At 38.6% G+C, this 20,738-nt stretch overlaps 1 protein-coding gene across 3 annotated transcripts; it reads left to right on the plus strand.

Moving 5' to 3' along the window:
• Window positions 1–4,059: 4,059 nt before the first annotated feature.
• Window positions 4,060–19,048, plus strand: GMFB (glia maturation factor beta). 3 transcript variants are annotated; one of them, XM_033187990.1, is made up of 7 exons: window positions 4,060–4,316; window positions 9,433–9,529; window positions 11,311–11,360; window positions 12,053–12,102; window positions 12,558–12,640; window positions 13,655–13,728; window positions 15,369–19,048. In XM_033187990.1, the coding sequence occupies exons 1-7, from the start codon at window positions 4,314–4,316 to the stop codon at window positions 15,438–15,440; spliced, it is 429 nt and encodes a 142-aa protein (XP_033043881.1). In that variant the 5' UTR covers window positions 4,060–4,313; the 3' UTR covers window positions 15,441–19,048. The 3 variants fall into 3 exon arrangements, with proteins under 3 accessions (XP_033043881.1, XP_033043880.1, XP_033043882.1); XM_033187989.1 differs by having other exon boundaries at window positions 4,179–4,316; window positions 12,555–12,640; XM_033187991.1 differs by lacking the exon at window positions 15,369–19,048 and having other exon boundaries at window positions 4,179–4,316; window positions 12,556–12,640; window positions 13,655–13,703.
• The last annotated feature ends 1,690 nt before the right edge of the window (window positions 19,049–20,738 follow it).

Below are 20,738 nucleotides of genomic sequence, written 5' to 3' on the forward strand. Positions count from 1 at the left end.
GGCGGCCAGGCACGGACAGCCCACGCCTGTAATCCCAGCACTTTGGGAGGCCAAGGCAGGCGGATCACGAGGTCAGGGGATTGAGATCATCCTGGCCAACATGGTGGAACCCTGTCTCTACTAAAAGTACAAAAATTAACTGTGTGTGGTGGTGCATGCCTGTAATCACAACTACTCAAGAGGCTGAGGCAGTAGAATTGCTTGAACCAGGCAGTCGGAGGTTGCAGTGAGCTGAGATAGTGCCACTGCACATCTGCCTGGCAACAGAGCCAGACTCCATCTCAAAAAAAAAAAGAAAGAAAGAAAAACGAGACAAAATGTTAGAGTATTACTTGTATTACTTTGGGAGGAGGGGGTACTCCACCGGAAAAAAGAAGAAAGCCTCAGTTGGGCATGCATACAACATCCTAAACACACCATGTGTGTGCACTTCCCGGGGTAAGGGGAACACTGCAGGTGTAGGCAGCCCACCCTAAAGGAAGAATCGTGGTGAAAGGAGCCAGCCTATAAAGCCCCTAGGATCAACATTAGACACTGCTCTTGGTTTCTCAAGGTGCCTGCTTGGCCCTCTTCCAAGTTGTACGTGCCTTCTTTTCTTTCCTTTCCTGGCTGTTCTAAAGCTTTTTAATAAAATTTCACTCCTGCTCTGAAACTTGCCTTGGTCTCTACTTCTGTCTCTGCCCCTCAGTTGAATTCTTTCTTCTGGTCTTGGCCTCCCAAAGTACTGGAACTACAGGCTTGAGCCACCTCACTTGGCCTGTTACCTTGTTTTGATCCTTTTCAAAAGGCAGTTTATAATCAGCTCTAAGACTGATGGATACTCTTAAATATAGTTCTCTGATAACTTTGGAGACTGGGTCATTAGAATAGAGGGAAAAACTTCCAAGGCTCTCCTGGAGAGCTAAGGTGTCAAATATCAAGAACAGAAGTTAATTACGTGGACGGAAGTAATAAAAGATTAAAACAATCATTTTATGAGTTTTTGCTTGAACTGTTGCTGATCCTTTTTGTTTTGTGGAGTCAATAAAACTTTTTTTTTCTTTTGAGATTTTTATGGCTTTTAACAATTGAGTAAGGTATAATCCCGTGAACAAAAACTGGAGCACATTTTTTTTTTTTTTTTTTTTTTTTTTGAGATGGAGTCTCACTCTGTCGCCCAGGCTGGAGTGCAGTGGCACAATCTTGGCTCACTGCAAGCTCCGCCTCCCGGGTTCACGCCATTCTCCTGCCTAAGCCTCCCCAGTAGCTGGGACTACAGGTACCCGCCACCACGCCCAAGCATATTTCTTTCTATCTGACTTCTCCAGAATTTGGAAACTATTCCTGAGTATTCTTAACTTATGGCAATATAGTTATTTGCATAATTGCAATAAGAATCTGTTTCTTTGATAACAGAACACAATTGGAAACACTGGTTGTTTTACCAAGGTTTTCACTGAAATGACATGCTTTCAAATATAAATAGACTAGGGAATCAAAGTTGACTTATAGAGCCCATAGGAGTCCCTTAGGAAAACTGGCCTCATAGTCTATGCAGAGTTCCCAACCTGTGGTATGTACAGAATGTCACCTTCTTTTTATTTTTTATTATATTTATTTTGAGACAGGGGATCTTACTCTGTCACCTAGTCACTGCAACCTCTGCATCCCAGGCTCATGCAATTCTCCCACTTCAGTCTCCTGAGTAGCTGGGACAACAGGTGCACACCACCATGCCCCACTATTTTTTTTTTGTAATTTTTGTAGAGACAGGGTTTCACCATGTTGCCCATGCTGGTCCCGAATTCCTGGGCTCAAGTGATCTGTCTGCCTTGGCCTCCCAAAGTGCTGGGATTACAAGTGTGAGCCACTGCACCCATCCAATAATGTCATTTTCTAACAGGCCCAGAATCTCCAAGTAATCTTGGGATGTCCAGAGGAGAGGAATTCACCCAGTTTATACAGCCTGCTCAAGGCTTTAAAAAGTCTCATCTGAGATTCCTTATGGAAAAAGTTCCAACAAAGTCAATTTAAAAGAGAGCCTGTATGGCAAATAATTATTCTTGCTGCACTGTATACAAATAATAAGGCCAAATATAATAAAACTAAAACTTATTTTACAAATTGGTCCTACCTTGATTTGTCTCTGATAAAAATGAGAGACTGAAGAGAGAAATATTATAATATACCTGCTGGTAGACTCTAGTTTTGTCTGTTGTTTTTGGGTATTTTTAAAATACTATTTTCTACTGGGTGTGTGTATGGAAAGAAAGAGAGATCAAACTGTTACTGTGTCTATGTAGAAAGGGAAGACATAAGAAACTCCATTTTGACCTGTACCTTGAACAATTGCTTTGCTGAGATGCTGTTAATTTGTAACTTTGCCCCAGCCACTTTGCCCCAAATTTGAGTTCACAAAAACATGTGTTGTATGGAATCAAGGTTTAAGGGGATCTAGGGCTCTGCAGGATGTGCCTTGTTAACAAAATGTTTACAAGCAGTATGCTTGGTAAAAGTCATTGCCATTCTCTAGTCTCAATAAACCAGGGGCACAATGCACTGCAAAAAGCCACAGGGACCTCTGCCTTGGAAAGCCGGTTATTATCCAAGGTTTCTCCCCATGTGGTAGTCTGAAATATGGCCTCGTGGGATGAGAAAGACCTGACTGTCCCCCGGCCCGACACCAGTAAAGGATCTGTGCTGAGGTGGATTAGTGAAAGGGGAAAGCCTCTTGCAGTTGAGATAGAGGAAGGCCACTGTCTTCTGCCTGCCCCTGGGAACTGAATGTCTTGGTATAAAACCCGATTGTACATTTGTTCAATTCTGAGATAGGAGAAAAACCGCCCTATGGTGGGATGTGAGACATGTTGGCAGCAATGCTGCTTTGTTACTCTTTACTCCACTGAGATGTTTGGGTGGAGAGAAGTATAAATTTGGCCTATGTGCACATCCAGGCATAGTACCTTCTCCTGAACTTATTTGTGACACAGATTCCTTTGCTCACATGTTTTCTTGCTGACCTTCTCCCCACTATCACCCTGCTCTCCTGATGCATTCTTCTTGCTGAGATAGTGAAAATAGTAATCAATAAATACTGAGGAAACTCAGAGACCGGTGCTGGTGCAGGTCCTTGGTATGCTGAGTGCCGGTCTCCTGGGCCCAGTGTTCTTTCTCTATACTTTGTGTCTTATTTCTTTTCTCAGTCTCTCGTCCCACCTGATGAGATATACCCACAGGTGTGGAGGGGCAGGCCACCCCATCAGTGTGGTGGCTCATGCCTCTAATCTGGTTGTTACACTAAGTCTGCTTCTGGTACAGAGACTTCTTGATGTTTACTTAGGCAGTGGCCCCTAAGAGTGTTCATTGAAGCACCAATCATCATTCATTCATACTTCAATAAATAACTTGTACGGAGAAAAGAGGCTGGGCATGGTGGCTGACACCTGTGATCCCAGCGCTTTGGGAGGTGCGCAGGAATACTGTTTGTAGCCAGGTGTTCAAGATCAGCTTGGGCAATATAGGGAGACTCTATCTCTACAAAAAAATTTTAAAAATAGCTGGGTGTGTGGTGGCACACGGCTGTAGTCTCAGCTACTCAGGAGGCTGAGGTAGGAGGATTGCTTGAGTCCAGGAGTTTTAGGCTGCTGTGAGCTATAATTGTGCCACCGCACTCCAGCCTGGGCAACAGAAGGAGACGAGAGAGAGAGAGAGAGAGAGAGAGAGAAGAAATGTGTGTGAGAGAAAGAGAGAGAGAAAGGGGGAGGGAGAGAGAGAGAGAATGGGAGAGGGAGTGGGGGGAGAAAGAGAGAGACAGTGGGAGAGGGAAGGAGAGAGAGAGAGATTAAGTCCTGGAAGGCAGCAATGGTCAGAGGTGGGGTTCTGGAGAGGGTGGGAGGAAAGGAGTTGTGCCTAGATTTGAGGGAGATCAAATTTGGAAGGTAGGCTGCGGTCAGTACACACATTTACCATTGAAAACATTGATGTCACCATGAACATGCTCTCAGAGCTTGAAGACTGTTAATAAGGTCCGGATAACTGGCATGACTTTTAAGTACGCACCTTGGGTTTGTTTCTCACTTGCAGCCAGGCAGAGCATCCTCCTGTAGAGGGCGCAGGGGAAAAAAAAAAAAAGAAAAAGAAAAATCGGGCGCTCGCATTCTGGCTAATTTTGGGCCGCGCCTCCTGCCGTCCGCCGTCACGTGCCGGCCCGCTGAGGCCGCGTTGATAGGTGGGGGCGACTGGGCCAGGCGCCGGGGCAGGAAGGGAGGCGGCCACTGTGCCATTCTTAAAGGCGCCCGAGTGAAGGCGACAGGCCGCTGACGGCCGGAAGGAAAATGGTGAGTTGCCGCTGGGAGGGCGGGGGCCGGAGGGCTGGGCGAGCCGACCTGCTGGGCTTTCCCGGTTTCCGGAGCCGGCGGCGGCGGGCAGCGCCCGGGAGGGCTCGGCGGCCGCTTCCGCCCCAGCGGCTGGCCACTGCCCTCCGCCAGAGTACTTGGCCTCCGCCGCCGCGCCTCAGGGCAGCATTCTCCAGCCGGGCCCGGGGTGGACCCGCCCAGCTGGCCATGGGACTAGGGTGCTTCCGCGAGCAGGGGGGTTGGGGAGGCCCCTCGAAGGCCCTTCGGGATGGAGGGCTTCAGCTTCTGAGCTGTAGATTGGAGGGAAAGGAGTCTGCCCCATCGGAGGGCTCCCCCAGATCCCGCTTTCCCTGCCAGGGCCGTGGCCAGGTTCCAGGGGATGGTGGGCCTCGAGCATCTTCCACCTGGCGGCGTTTTGGGGGAGGACTCGAATTCTGATTGAATTCTCTCGGCCTCACCTTAGCTTTTTCTGTCTGCTCCTTTCCCTAGCCTCCTACAGAGGATTTCTCCTTATCTTTGCTTTCCTATGGCAGTTGGAAACCTTTCGACCCAAAGCTTTGGCACTGGGCTTAAAGTAATTGTCAAAAGCTTTAGTTTTGTTGGTTCTGGGGGCTCTGGCTTCTGTTCTTACATGGGATGGACCCCAAGCATAAAAATAAAGTGGAGAATTAAATAAATCGCCATCAAGGATCTTTTGGATCCATCCCATTAGGTTTTTTAATATGCGTAAATTTCATTAGAAACAACAAAACACTGTTCTCTCTGCCCGTCCACTCAATTCTCAACCCACTTTCATCGAATAGATCTTGTCATGCTCACTGAATCGAATGGATTCTTTTCAGTTTTCATCTTCTCTGACCTTTCAGCTGCGTTCCAGAGTGTTACACTCTCTTGTTTTTAAAGCATTCCCTTCCTTCATTCTTCCCCCTTGGCTTCTGGGATACAGAGCTCCTCCTGCTTCTCCTGTTGGTCTGTCTATTTCCCTTGCAGACTATTCTCCTTACCCTGGACAATGCTCGAAGGAGTCCCAGGCTTCATCCTAATCCTTCATTTTCCATTATGTATTCTTTATCCTAAACTATGGCTTCAGTTAACACCTATATTCAGATGACTTGTGAATTTACAGCTCAGAAGACCTTGCTTCTGAGATCCAATCCAGATCTGTATGTACCTTTTTTTTTTTTTTTTTTTTTGAGACAGAGTTTCACTCTTGTTGCCCGGGCTGGAGTGCAATGGCGCGATCTCGGCCCGTTGCAACCTCCGCCTCCCGGGTTCAAGCTGGGATTACAGGCATGTGCCACCACGCCCAGCTAATTTTGTTTTGTTTTTTGTTTGTTCGTTTTTTTGAGATGGGAGTCTCGCTCTGTCGCCCATGCTGGATTATAGTGGCGCAATCTCGGTTCACTGCAAACTCCTCCTGGGTTCACGCCATTCTCCCGCCTCAGCTCCCAAGTAACTGGGACTACAGGCTCCCGCCACCACGCCCGGCTAATTTTGTTTTTGTATTTTTAGTAGAGACAGGGTTTCACCTTGTTAGCCAGGATGGTCTTGATCTCCTGACCTCGTGATCCGCCCGCCTCGGCCTCCCAAAGTGCTAGGATTACAGGTGTAAGCCACCTCTCCCGGCCCTAATTTTGTATTTTTAGTAGAGACAGGGTTTCACCATGTTGGTCAAGCTGGTCTGGAACTCCTGACCTCAAGTGATCCACCTGCCTTGGCAAGTGTTGAGATTACAGACGTGAGCCACCGCGCCCGGCCTCAGATCTATATATTAATATTTCAATATTTAGTTACCATTCCCTGAGAAGCTTTTCCTCCACTTGGGCACTTCAGAGCCACCTCAGTTTGTCCAAAGTAGGACTCATGCCCTTTCTCCTCAAACCTGGTCTTCTGTGTGTTATACAAGACAATCTGTTATACAAGCCAGAAGCCTAGGAGTTATCTTGGTAACCCCTTTTTTTTTTTTTTTTTTTGCTTACTCACACCCCACCCCCAACCCCAGTATCCAATCTGTCACCACCTCCTTTGTAGTGGTTAAGGGAGTGAGTTAAGATAGGCTGCCTGGGTTGAATCCTGGCTCCACTAGCTGTGTAATTGGGGAAAGATACTTAACCTCTCTAAACCTTTGTTTCTTGCAAAATGGGAGTAATAATAGTATCTTTCGTGAGATTGTTTTGAGCATAAAGGGAAATCTATGTAAAGGATATAACAGTGTTTCTCTCATAGGGTTTGATACATGTTAACTATTATTAGAACTAAATGGGGATTTTTTGCTATTGAGTTGAGATCCTTACATATTCTGGTTATTAATCCCTTGTTGAGTGGAGAATTTGCAGATATTTTCTCCCATTCTGTAGGTTGTCTCTTCACTCTGTTGATTGTTTTCTTTCCTCTCAGAAGCTTTTTTAGCTTGATATGATCTCATTTGTCTGTTTTGCTTTAATTGTCTGTGCTTTTGAGATCTTATTCAAAAAAATCTGTTCAGACCAGTGTCCTGAAGCAATTGCCCAGTGTTTTTTTTCTAGTGGTTTTGTAGTTTCAGGTCTTACATTTAAGTCTTTAACCCGTTTTGATTTGATTTTTATGTATGCTGAGAGTTGCAGTCTGTTTGTTTTTGTTTTTTTGTTTTTGTTTTTGAGATGGAGTCTCGCTCTGTCTCCAGGCTGGAGTGCAGTGGTACGATCTCGGCTCTCACTGCAACCTCCGCCTCCCGTGTTCAAGCGATTCTCTGGCCTCAGCCTCCCGAGTGGCTGGGATTACAGGCGCCAGCCACCACGCCCAGCTAATTTTTGTATTTTTAGTAGAGACGGGGTTTCACCATGTTAGCCAGGCTGGTCTCGAACTCCTGACCTCATGATCTGCCCGCCTCAACCTCCGCGCCCAGCCTGAGGTCTGGTTTTATGCTGCATATAGCTATCTGGTTTTCCCAGCACCATTTATTGGAGAGAGTGTCCTTTCCCCAGTGTATGTTTTTGGTATCTTTGTCCAAAATGAGTTGGCTATAAATATGTGGATTTACTTCTGGGTTCTCTATTCTGTTTCATTGGCCTGTGTGTCTGGTTTTATGCCAGGAGCATGCTGTTTTGGTAACTACTGTTTTGTAGTATATTTTGAAGTACTACAATGCCTCCAGCTTTGTTCTTTTTGCTCAGGGTTGCTTTGGCTATTCACAGTCTTTTGTGGTTCCTTAAAAATTTTAGGATCTTTTCTCTCCTTCTGTTAAGAATGTCATTGCTATTTTGATGGGGATTGCCTTGAATCTGTAGATCACTTTGGGTTAGTATGGACATTTTAACAATATTATGTCTTGTAATCCATGAGCTTGGAATATCTTTCCATTTTTGTATGTTCTCTTCAATTTCTTTCATCAGTGTTTTATAATTTTCATTGTAGAGATCTGTCACTTCTTTAGTTAAATTTATTCCTAGATTTTTTATAGCTATTGTAAATGAGATTGCTTTCTTTTTCAGATTGTTTCCTGTTGTTGTATACAAATGCTACTGATTTTTGTATGTTGATTTTGTATCCTAAACTTTACTGAATTCGTTTATCAGCTCTAACAGTTTCTTTTTTTTTTAATGGAGTCTTTAGCTTTTTCTAAATATAAGATCATGTTTTCGTAAACAAGGATAATTTGACTTCTTTTTTTCTAACTTGGATGTCTTTTATTTCTTTCTCATCCCTAACTGCTCTGGCTAGGACTCCCAGTACTATGTTGAATAAAAGTGGTACAACTGGGCATCCTTGTCTTACTCCAGAACTTAGAGGAAAGGCTTTCAGTTTTTCCCCATTTAGTGTGCAGTCAGCTATGGCTTTGTCATATATGGCCTTTATTGTTTTGAGGTGTGTTCTTTCTATACCCAATTTGTTGAGGGTTTTTTCATGAAAGGATGGTTTTTTCAGCATCTCTTGAAATGATATGATTTTTCTTATTCTGTTAATATAATATATCACATTTATTGATTTGGCCATGTTGAACCATTCTTACATCCCTGGGACAAATTCCACTTGATCATGGTGAATGATCTTTTTAATGTGTTGTTGAATCTGGTTTTCTTGTATTTGTTAAGGATTTTTGTATCTCTGTTCATCAAGGATATTGACCTATAGTTTTCTTTTTTTGTTGTATACTTCTCTGATTGTGGTATCAGGGTAATGGTGTTCTTGTAGAATGAGTTTGGAGGTATGTTCTCCCCTTCAGTTTTTTTGAATAGTTTGAGTAGAAGTGATGTTTTAAATCTTTGGTAGAATTCAGCAGTGAAGCTGTCAGATACTGAGTTTTTCTTTGATGGGAGACTTTATTGCTGTTTCAGTCTCGTTACTCATTATTGGTTTGTTCAAGTTTTTCTATTTCTTCATGGTTCAGTCTTGGTAGATTGTGTGTGTCCAAGAATTTATCCATTGCTTCCAGGTTTTCCATTTTGTTAGAGTATAATGTTCATAATGGTCTCTAATGATTCTTTGTATTTCTGTGGTATCAATTGCAATGGTTTTTTTTTTGTCTCTGCTTTTATTTCTTTTGCACATTCTTAGTAGCTCTTTTTTATATCTCCATAATCATTTAATTATAATATAAAATATTATTGGTCTTTACTCTTATGGGGTTTTTAACACTTATGTTGCTTGAATTGTTTTTTTCCTCTGTAATTGTAAGGACAGAAAATAATTTATTAATTCTAAGTATAATCAGATTATTTTCTTATTCTTCCTTCACTGTATAAAAATAGTATGCTTGACTTCCTTTCTAACAGCAGACAGTGATTCTTGACTTTCCTTATATTCTTGCCTTCCTCTCCAATTCTGATGACATTGCACATTATTATGTGTCTGGTTTTTGAGACATTCATTAGCCAAAGAGAAAGTTAAAGTATACCTTACATATATGAGATGAACAGATGTGTAGGATTAAGCAGTGTAGATCCAAAGGTTGGTTGATTTTAAAGTTTTTTTAAGCGTTCGTGTATTTCCTTTAATGCTTTCACTTAATTGACATTTGTGAATGTCAGTATGCATTATAAAGGTATTAGGTTTCATAACTTTAACATGTACATATATTGAAGTCATGGCATTTTATATGTGTTTTTTTTTTCTTTTATAGAGTGAGTCTTTGGTTGTTTGTGATGTTGCTGAAGATTTAGTGGAAAAGCTGAGAAAGTTTCGTTTTCGCAAAGAAACGAACAATGCTGCTATTATAAGTAAGCTAAAAGTGATTGCCTCAAAGTTACATGGTCTTAATTTGTTTTTAATCTTGTAGCTACATTGCATGAACTGAACCCTTAGAAAGCAATGTTACTTCCCCCAGCACTTTGGGAGGCCGAGACGGGTGGATCACGAGGTCAGGAGATCGAGACCATCCTGGCTAACACGGTGAAACCCCGTCTCTACTAAAAAAAATACAAAAAATTAGCCGGGCGAGATGGCGGGCGCCTGTAGTCCCAGCTACTCGGGAGGCTGAGGCAGGAGAATGGCGTAAACCCGGGAGGCGGAGCTTGCAGTGAGCCGAGATCGCGCCACTGCACTCCAGCCTGGGTGACAGAGCGAGACTCCGTCTCAAAAAAAAAAAAAAAAAAAAGAAAGCAATGTTACTTCCTCTGTTTCATTTCCCCACCACCACCTTTAGATCACTTTAAAAAATAAGTAACAGCTAATTCTAATGTCACAGAACAGAGGTGGATTGTCCCACCTCCCCCATAGGCCTTTTCTCAGCTGCCTGTACAGCTCTGGAGAAGGCGGTCGTCTTGGTCTTTGGGTAATGAGGATTCCCATTTGCAGTGACCCATCCAACCCATCCTTCTTGGGGGACTAAAAATAGCCTGGCCATTCATCCTCAAAAGAAACCTTTGCCTACACCTAAAATGACAAAGTTCAGCACTGTGTGCGGAGTGACTTTGGGCATTATTCCGGTTGTAGACTTGAACTCTGGTTTCAGGAAGAGTACTTTTAAGTGGCACTGGCACTGTCTTCTGAAAATGGAAAAAGTGATTTGCATATTGCTTCTCCCACTGTGAGCTATATCTGACATTATGCAGATTTCCCTTGTATTCATAGGCAGTATTTAATATGTAGGTAGTGATTTAGAGAGATGAGGAAAGGATGAGGGGGTGAAAATGTAAAACTCTAGAGACCATGCTTAACAGAGGTGCATCTGGCAGATCTGATATAATCAGAGGTCATGACAACTTGTCATGAATTCTGATTTCATTACAAATAAATACTACAATGTTGACATATGGTTCTTAAAAGTGAAAAAAAAATCAAAGTGAAAATGTGTGTTAGTGCTATTTTACTGCAAAAGCTGAAACTATTTGAGATTATATTATATCTCAAGATTTACTATGAAATTGGTGCAAAACCAAACATGGTCAACTTTGCCAAACCACCAGGAAAGAATAGAGGCATAGAGTATCTAAACTTATTTGGATTTAGCTTTGGATTCCATTAGATATATTTGAAAGTATCTATCACTTCTATTTGGTTATTCACTTTCTCAGAATAATGATACTGTGCCATGAAATCCTGACCTTGGAGAAGCCAGGAGTTTTGAGGTTTCTCTATTTTAATCCCTGATCAGGCACTTTTTCCCTTGCAGTTCTGACCATGTTGCCTATCATGGTCTCAGGTACAGTTATCCTTTCAGGCTTGCAGTTCTGACCATGTTGCATATAGACCTTATTATCTAGAAGTTGCATTTGAGTTACAAAGTTCTTCATATATACAGGAAATGTAAGAAACTAACATAAAGTTCTAAGTAAGCAAATTAGGTACTGGGAATTATGGGTAAAAGCTTTTAAAAGCTGACTGCTTGAAAAGCAAAGCTAGCTAATAAACCATAAACTAAAACTGTGAGTGAGTTTTATGCTTGTGTTTCTTGATGTTTTAATTTTAGATGTCTGAAAAAAAGGCTGAGATTGTGTGGGTTGGGTAGATCAAGGTCACATTAGAATCCCAGCTTACTCATAATTGATTTTTATTTTAGTGAAGATTGACAAGGATAAACGCCTGGTGGTACTGGATGAGGAGCTTGAGGTTTGTTCAATGAACTAAATACAATTTTCTAGTTAAGTAATTATTATTTCTCAAAAGATGCTATATTAGTTACATGTGCTTCTAAAACGAGTTTTGAACCTCCTTTAAATATATGCTCATTATGCATAAAAGCATGTGCTAATTGTGTAGTATGTTATATTGCTAATTTAACTACCTTCTTTAAAAGCATTAGTGAAGTCCAGTGTAATAAGTGGTATAAGTTGGGGTTGTATACCGAGTAAGAAGTGAGTCAACTTTATAAGTTGCTTCTAAGTTGCTTGACTAGTACATAAAACCTAAAACCCTACAATTTAAATATCTAGTTTGTCAAATTAAGTAACGAGTAAAAAGAATTGAGTTCTTTTTTCTGAAATCAGACATTGTTTCTTACTGCTAAGATACTGGCTTATGTCATTCTGTATTTCCTGACAGCTGGAACATAAGCATACAATCTGTGCCTCCCAGCCCCATATTTAGTTAATAAATGGAGCTAGACCAAGTGGACAGAAGGAGGCTTTGATTGGATTGAGAATTTAGTAACCCGAGTTTATGTATAATTTAGTTAGATAAACTTTTATTTTGTAGCATATGGTAATAAATGTATAACTGTTAGTAGAATGGGTGCTTGGTGTATCTCTTAAGGACTTATGGGTAAGAAAATGTTTAAAAGTTGCTTTTCTCTGTGGTACCAGGGCATTTCACCAGATGAACTTAAAGATGAACTACCTGAACGACAACCTCGATATCCTTTTCTTAGTGCTTTAAAAGATTTATTCTTTAGTGATCAGACCTGTTTGTGAGCTCATTTGTTAAACATCTGAAAGTATCCTTCTGTGTCATGATCACAGCCAAATTAAAATATGTATGAGTATACTAGACTAGGAAAAATGAAAAGTTGGTTTATTCATGGGAAATAATTTTCTTTTTTAAACTATTTCCTTTATTATAACGTGTGTACAATAAAAATTGAGAAGAAAATAATGTGTATTAAACCTGTACTTTAAAAAGTTATTTTTTTTTTGAGAGATTATGTGATTTTATAACTTATCCTTGGGACCCATTTAATTTTGTGGAAAGATAGTAATAAAGGTGTGGTCTAAAAGACTAGGACGGAAACTTGCAGCTCAGTAGCTCCCCAGGTGTTGGTAAATACCTGTCTCAGAGCAGTAACTTTAGTTTCTTTAACTTGAGAAAAACCTTCATTGTGTATAGTTATAAATATCAACATGATGATGGAAGAGTTTCATATCCTCTGTGCTTTATTTTCTCCAGTCCTGTTGGTAAGTGAATTTCTTTAAATAACACATATTTGACTTGGATCCAATTAAGCCATTTTATACTAGACAAATTTTATGCTGTTTTTAAAGATGGACAGTGTTGAATAACCTAAATTGAGGAGGGTCTGTGTCTGTGTGTGTCCATGTGCCTGTGTGCATGCATCCCTAGAAAGAACGAAGCATCATCTCTTAGAACTTATTTTCTTAGGATAAATTTCTAGACATGTAATTGTTGACTCAAATCACACATATATTTTAAGGATTTTGAAACTTGATGACATTTTAATATATCAGAAGTATTTTCTTTTTATATTTTAATCTTATAAAAATGTGAACTTCACATATAATTGTATGTATTTGTGTTTCTTTTAAATAGTAGTTAACAGTGATATGCTTATAATCTTGAGAATGGTCCTAGAGTAATTTACATTGGGTATTAAAATGGGTTACTGGTATTTAAGGAATTCATTATCACCAGAACTTCTGTCACCACTGTTCAGGCCCACAATAAAAACTGCACTCACTGAGCTATTCTCCAAACTTTATAATTTGTATAATTTACTTAGCACTCAAAATATACTGCAGTATATTTTTAACTTAATATATCAGCAGAGGGAAGCTTTTGTAAGAGCAGATCTCCCTGCCCTACTGGTCTGCTACCATCCCAAAACCTTGTGTATTTTAGTCATCCATAAAATTTATCTTGATATTTAGTGTTAAAGTTAAGATAGTGCAGAAAGTTTTTAATTGTTTGCAAGGCTCTAAAAGTCAGGATCTACAAATGTCTAGAATCTTTATTTTTGCCAACCTGTAGACTTGTTCTTGTTTATTTATAACTTAACTGTCTCCTTCTGTAGGCAGTGTGCAATGTAAGACTCAAAATGCAACACATATACATTCTGTAAACTCAATAGCAAAGGAAATCCTAAATGTGTCATTTAAAAAAATAAAAATAATGATAATCCATAACTTTCTCAAAATCTATGTCTCATTTCTACACTAATCTCTCTTTTCCAGGATGTAAGCCTGAACAACAGATGATGTATGCTGGGAGTAAGAATAAGCTAGTCCAGACAGCTGAACTAACCAAGGTGGTATTTATATTTGACTTGTTGAGACAGTATTTTCCTTTAGGCTATAAAGCAATAGCTAAAATAGTCTAAAGGAGTATTTTTTATGCAGGTGAAGGTTATTTAGACCAGATTAGTAAGTTAGCCAAAGCTTTTTGTTAATTGGAAATAGAACAAGATAGAAGCATTTGAACCAAAGTGTATTTTTTGAGTAAGTTGATTGGAAGAAATCACATTCAAAATATAGGCAGTTTTAGAAAGCCACTGTAACTGTTAAATCTATTGAAAGTTATTTTATCTGCCATAAGGTAATTTCTAATAGATAAAGGTCAGCATTGAAGTTTCTCGGAACCCTTTACCATAGCCTAAAATGAACCGCGTTCTGTGCTGAAAGTCAGTATTATGCAGTTAATTGTATTTTTCCAAATATAAAATTGTTAAGAATATTAATAAAGTTAGAACATTCTGTTTTATATGAGAACTTGCTTTAAGATTTAACATGTCCCTATTTTATGGTATTTTTGAAAGTTAAAGGTAAGAGAGGTACTCGGCTCTCAAACTTTATTTAACTTCCACATATTAGTTTGAGTTGAAAAGGTATATGCACGTAAGGTTTTGAAATAGAATATTATATTGCTAAAACTGTGTCAAACAATATTTCCTTTCAAGTTTTATTTTAAGAACAGCATCAGTATTTTTCCCCTTGGGTGCTTAATAATCAACTCTGGAATGCCTTTAAGTGCCCTCTGCTGTTTCCCCTTAGCCCATGTGATTGTTACCACTGCTTTATAGACATTACTTTTTCCTAATTTGTAACACAGGAGCACTGGAGTTGCTCTAACGGTTTGGGCAGTTAAGAAGGAGCTGTTACCAGCCTTGAGTCTGTTCTAATCCTGGGAATGCCCTACAGTGCTGAAGTTGAGACATTACAGTTTACAAGTTACTTTCACAGATAATCTCATTGAATCCTTACAACAGCCCTGTGAGGTATTCTGTAGATAGGAAAACAGACCTAGCGGATGAATGACTTGCTCAGGGTTGCATAACAGTAAATTTAGACAGAGCTAGGATTTAGCTCTGTCTAGGATTTAGGATTCACATCTGGCTCCAAATCCCATCCTTTCTGCTGTAATACATTGCTTTTCTATAGCCATTATACTTTCTGGGCCTGACTCAGATTCTTGATAGAGATTTGTGACTGATCTCCATCCAATATTTCCATTTGACATTCAGACTCCGGAATACCAGCGTATGTTCCTCAGTTCCTAACTAGATTGATTTTAGTTGTGTATACTTGGGATGTCTTCTAGGAGATAAGATTTACAGAACTGCTCTTTTAGACTATTTGTGGATTTGTGCTTTTGAGAGAGTTTTGGTTTAATGCTGTCTTGATGGTTGTACTTTGGTAACTGAGTACTTAGCATTGAAAAGAAGTGAAGTACTACCTAAAAGGTATATCTGATTTATACAGGTTAAGTCATAAACAATATGAAAGCAAGCAGAATTTGGTATTTAATACTCAAATATATAACCAAAAATAATTTGGGATATAATACTCAAATATATAAAAAAATTTTTTTTAATATATTAAAAAAACCTCAAATATTTGCTTTTTTTTTTTTTTTGGAATGTCAAAGTATGACCTAATTTTTTTTTAAAAGGTGTTTGAAATAAGAAATACTGAAGACCTAACTGAAGAATGGTTACGTGAGAAACTTGGATTTTTCCACTAATGTGAACTTCTGTGTTTCTAAAGTATTTATGTATTAACCTGACCATACTGGAACCAGACATAAATACTTATTTATGCCTAAAAATGCACTGTTACTTACAGTTTGTTTCCTGCAGTAAAGAAAAATTCTTCATTTGTGCAAAGTTTGAACAAAGAGGAAATCATCTTCATAGTAATGAAACTTTGTAAAGTGTTTCCTTATATTGGTAATTGTTAGGTGGACTACTTTTCTCCAGGGACTTTTTGCACTCTTGTGACTAATTTCTATAACTTACGGTTCAGAATTTGTTACTATTTACAGACATCATTGGAAAGTGGATATATTAGATTGTGAGAGACAACAGTTGCCTCCTTTTGACAAATACTGGATATTAGCAGTTTATTTATGAAAATAGCATATTATCACTTGTCAAATCATTGAAATTCATTTGGGGTCAAAGAATTGAGTGACCCAGTATTGAGCCATGAAATAATTTCGTGTAACCTGCATTACAAGTACATTGATGAATTCTGTATCTTCTTTGGTTTCCTGTATCTTTTTAATCAAGTCTAGAAACTATGTTCATCAATCACTCAGTTTTAAGGTCAGGGAGTTAGATTTTAAGATAGAATTATGACTGTTAGCTTTTCTCCTTGTGGAAAATAGCATCTTAGTCTTAGAAATCAGTGGGTTGTAATAATCAAGGGCTTCATTCCTTTTATGTCATTTCTAGACAGTTTTGAATCTAGGTTAATAACACTTTATTTATAAAGCACCTCTTAATGTCCTGTGAACACTAATTATTTTAAATGTGTTAATACTGTGCCTTTGATTTGTTAGCTTTAAAGTTAGTTTAAGACTTTTACACTGCCAGTATTCCAGATTTGGTGAAAATAATAACTTTTTTAAAGGGTCCAAATAAAATAATTTTCTAATGTGTATATCTGAAATTTGTAATAAAATCAACTTCATATTTTAAAAATTCCAACTATCTGCTTGCATTGGTGAATATATGGCAGTCGAGAGTTATAATTTTGGGTATACTCGTGATTAGTTTTGTGCCATAGGAAAAAATTATCTTAAAACTTTGGCCATAGTTAATAACATTAACACTTCAATAGCAATCACATCTTATAGCCTAAATATCAGAAGATATTCTGAACTGGATGCCTGAATAGTTAACTAAACCAATTTTGTTAGATGATGGTACTCTTGGCATAAAGCAAGGATTCTGATATTTGACATACTTGTAAAAACAAATACATAAGTAACCATTGAACATGAATTTGATAATAGGTCTAGAGACTCTAAAGACTAACCAAACTTGGTGAGTGTATTCTTATATTAAGAATATCTTAGTCATCTCAAAACTAACAAAATTTAAATTTTGGCATGTTTTCCATTCATATGTTCTTTGCATTTTATTTTTGAGGTTTCTGTGAGAAGTAAAGATAGTTGGAATTTTCACGATATTGAATAGAACATCTTCTGTTCCCAACACTGTTTGGCTTCACTAATTTAGAAGTCAGGAAGCAATAGAAAGTTGGAGATGAGGAAGTGCTAGAGTAGGTGTTTGTTTTGGTTCTTGGAGGGAAAAGATTCTTTTTTCCAATATCCAGAGAGAGAGAAAACTCACCCAGGAAGTTTAAGAATTCTTTAAACAGGTATTTTGATATTGGAGAGTAACATGTATATAATTCTGTAGAAATGCAAATGTAATCCAAGTGAGTGGAGAGTGTTTTTAATGTTTTTGAATGAAGGAAATGAGGTTTTGTTTCACCTGATTTGCAGCAATAAGAGAAACTAGTGCTGCAAGAATGTATTTTTTAATGAAGTTCCTTATTTTGTCTTGCATGTTTTAGTTTTGTTTGTTTTTAAATTTAGAAGTCCTCCATAATGTCAGATAATGTTGACCTGCCATACACTAGAACTCTTAGTTCCCCTACTCTCTTTAACAGGAGCAAAGAGCTGTGATAAACCATGTTTTTTTGAGCTTGTCTGACTCCTAATTAATAATATGTTTTTTGCAAGACAACGGATTGAGGTTAGAGGATCAGTAGGACATTTTTATTCCATCTGTTCTATGGGGAGATTTTACAAATCCCCTGCTCTAAAGTGTGCTCAAACATTTGTATAGATTTCCCTTTCATCTTACTAAATTTTGCATTGTTCTTTTCAAGTATGTTTCCTATTTAGTGTCTTTTTCTGCCGTTTCCCAAATAATAACTCCATATTTCATAATTGCAGTTTTTACATTCCGTATCTTTCTAGTACAGCTATTCCCATTCAGCCTTAAAACTTAATCCATTTTGGCAGCAGCTTTTTTCCTGGGACCCTCCTTTGTGGTCTTCTAAGTCAGTTTTGAAATTGTTGGCCCTGCATAAGTTCTGCATAGCATCTAATGTCAAAGTAGAACCAACTGGTAATCACAGTATTATTTAGTATGGTTTCCATGACAACAAAAAACATACGAAGAAAACTTCTCAGGTTACTATGCTGAAATTCCAAAATGTCTGAGTTTTGAATAGTGATCACTTTGTTCTGGTACTGATGCAATTATATTAGGAAAAAAGTTGGTTGACTGTTTGTGTTTAATTGACTTCTAAAATAAATGTTCAAATTGTCTAGTTCTAAAAGTTTACTAAATGCCTAGTGCAGTTAAACATACTCTTGTTTAAGAGCGTGTTGCTAAATTTTTTACTGTCATTACTAAATCTGTGTAGCAAAATGTGTGTCAGCACTTTTCCCTCCCTTTTTATCTCCTATTTTCAGGAGTCAAATGTAGCCATAAACTGTATCCTTGTCTGACACTTTAGCTAAAAATTTCCTATTAGGGGAGTTTATTGCCAAATTAAATTTGGCTGTTTCCCCCCAACCCATATAGATATTAAGGAAGGTGTACTTAAAAAAATGTTTGGACTACTTTTAAAACCTGAGCATTGTCATTAATCCATATGTGGACTAGTGATGAATAGATATTTTCATAAGAGTTTAAATGCTGATATTTGGTGGAAGTAGAGAGTAACTCGTATTCTATCAATTGAAGTATTCTTACTATGGTTGCTTTCCCTATTTGTTCAATAGACTGATAATACTGGAATCGATAGAGTTTGAGCCATTACAACTTTTGTGAGGATGTGTTTCAAACATTTCTGGACGAATCTTATTTTGTATTTCTGGAAGAATGTAATAATCTTCTAGACCACTTAAAACCAATGGTCCCAAGCTGAATATTCTTGAGAAATTTGTTTTTATTATGCCATTTGACATTTCAAATCAGTGCTCATATACAGTAAACTTGTGATAGAAATTGTATTTTCTTGCTTTTGGAATATAATTCATATACATATAATTACTTGAATATTGTTTGAGATCGTTAACATCCCAGGGCAGTTCCCACTGATTTAGATGGTCCAATATAATCTCATTCAGGAGGCTTGAAACATTAATGGTTTAGTCTTGTGAATTTTAACAGTTCTCTGTCATCATTTAACAAAACCAACAACTGGAACAACTTCTTAAGCTGTGGTTTCAGTCTCTGCTAGTTCATACTGCATGTTTATTTTGGACAGTCTTTTGTTAAGCATGGTGCTTGTACTGGTTTAAATAAAATGTTAACATTAAAAGACTTCCAGCTTTTCTTTTTTTACTCACCTCTTTCCCCCTTTGGAGTTACTGGTATCTACCTGGCTAGATTTGTGTGAGCCATAAACTTTATCTGGACAAACTGAGAGGCAAAATAAACAAGAGTCATTTGGCAGCTTGGTGGAAGGAGAAGATAATCAAGTTATAAAAATTTTAAAACTTGGTCTGATGCTAAAATGTAGAAAATGTCAGTAAACAATAGTAGGGACAGAGAGAGCTATTTCAAACGATGAACGCTTGCTTTCAAAGAGAGAATTAGAAGTTAGGAGAGCTGTGTACTTCCTAAGAAATCAAATTGAAGGGTTTTTTTTTTAATATAGTTTTTTTTTGAATATAGTTTATGTATTAAACACCCATTGACAACCCATCCTACCTTTATTACCAACTGTACTATATGGTATGTGTTTAATAGGTGTCTACTGAATGAATACAAATCACTAATAACATAGTTTTTAGAGTTTGCCATGTACTTCCTGTGATTGGGTATGTTGTAAGTCACAATTTGTTATGATTGTAAAAGGAGTAGTTTATGTCTTCCTGTCTTTAAGAATTTCACAAGGAGAATTGGCCCAAGCATGGGAACATTTATAGCCTCCTTATTTATCAAATTTGGCCACAACCTACTCAAACAGCCAGCTCTTAAATTTCACTAAATAATACCTATTGTCTTTTTGTCCTTTTCACTTTTCAGCAGCAAGAAGCATTTGTAAGCACTTAGCCTCTGAGCATGGGCGCATTCTTGTAACCACGCAATGGGTTGTCCTTGCCTGCTGCCCAGACAGAGCCAATTTATTAAGACAGGAGAACTGCAATAAAGAATTTTTAATTCACACAGAGCTGGCTATATGGAAGACCTGAGTTTTATTACCCAAATCAGTGTCCCCAAAAATTCTGGGATTGGAGTTTTTAAAGATAATTTGGTGGGTAGGGGGTTGGGAAGTGAGGAGTGCTGATTGGTCGGATCAGAGATGAAATTGTAGGGGGTCAAGTGGGTTTTTCTTGCTGTCTTCTGTTCCTAGATGGGATCACAGAACTGATTGAGCCAGATTACCGGCTCAAAACAGGCTCAGCCCTGTGGTGCCTCAGAACACAGGGTCTGCAGAATGTCTCAAGCACTGATCCTAAAGTTTTTCAACAGTGATTTTATCCCCAGGAAAAATTTGGGGAGGTTCCAGAATCATGCAGCCTCAGCTGCGGTGACTCCTAAACTATAATTTCTAATCTTATAGCTAATTTATTAGTCCTACAAAGGCAGACTGGTCCCCAGGCAAGAAGGGAGGCTTGTTTCAGGAAAGGGCTGTTATCATCTTTCTTTCAAAGTTAAACTGTAAACTAAATTCTTCCCAAAGTTAGTTCGGCCCATGCCCAGGAATAAACCAGGACAGCTTGGAGGTTAGAAGCAAGATGGAGTCGATTAGATCAGGCCTCTTTCACTGTCCTAATTTTCTCATTGTTAGAATTTTTGCAAAGGCAGTTTTACACTCATTTGCATGAGGGTACACCCTGAGTGGATATCGTATCCTTGTATAGTGTAGTTTTAGCTGTGTTGGGAAGCCAATTAAAGATGTTGCTGCTGAACACTAGGGAGTTTTCACAGATAATCCTCTTATCTTCTACTTGAGATCTGTCCCCAGGCTGTGTGAAAGCTCCCTACTGAGGTTGCTGCCCTCTTTT

The sequence above is a fragment of the Trachypithecus francoisi genome, unplaced genomic scaffold (assembly GCF_009764315.1).
Source record: "Trachypithecus francoisi isolate TF-2019V2 unplaced genomic scaffold, Tfra_2.0 Lachesis_group3, whole genome shotgun sequence".
NCBI classification, from domain to species: Eukaryota; Metazoa; Chordata; class Mammalia; order Primates; family Cercopithecidae; genus Trachypithecus; species Trachypithecus francoisi.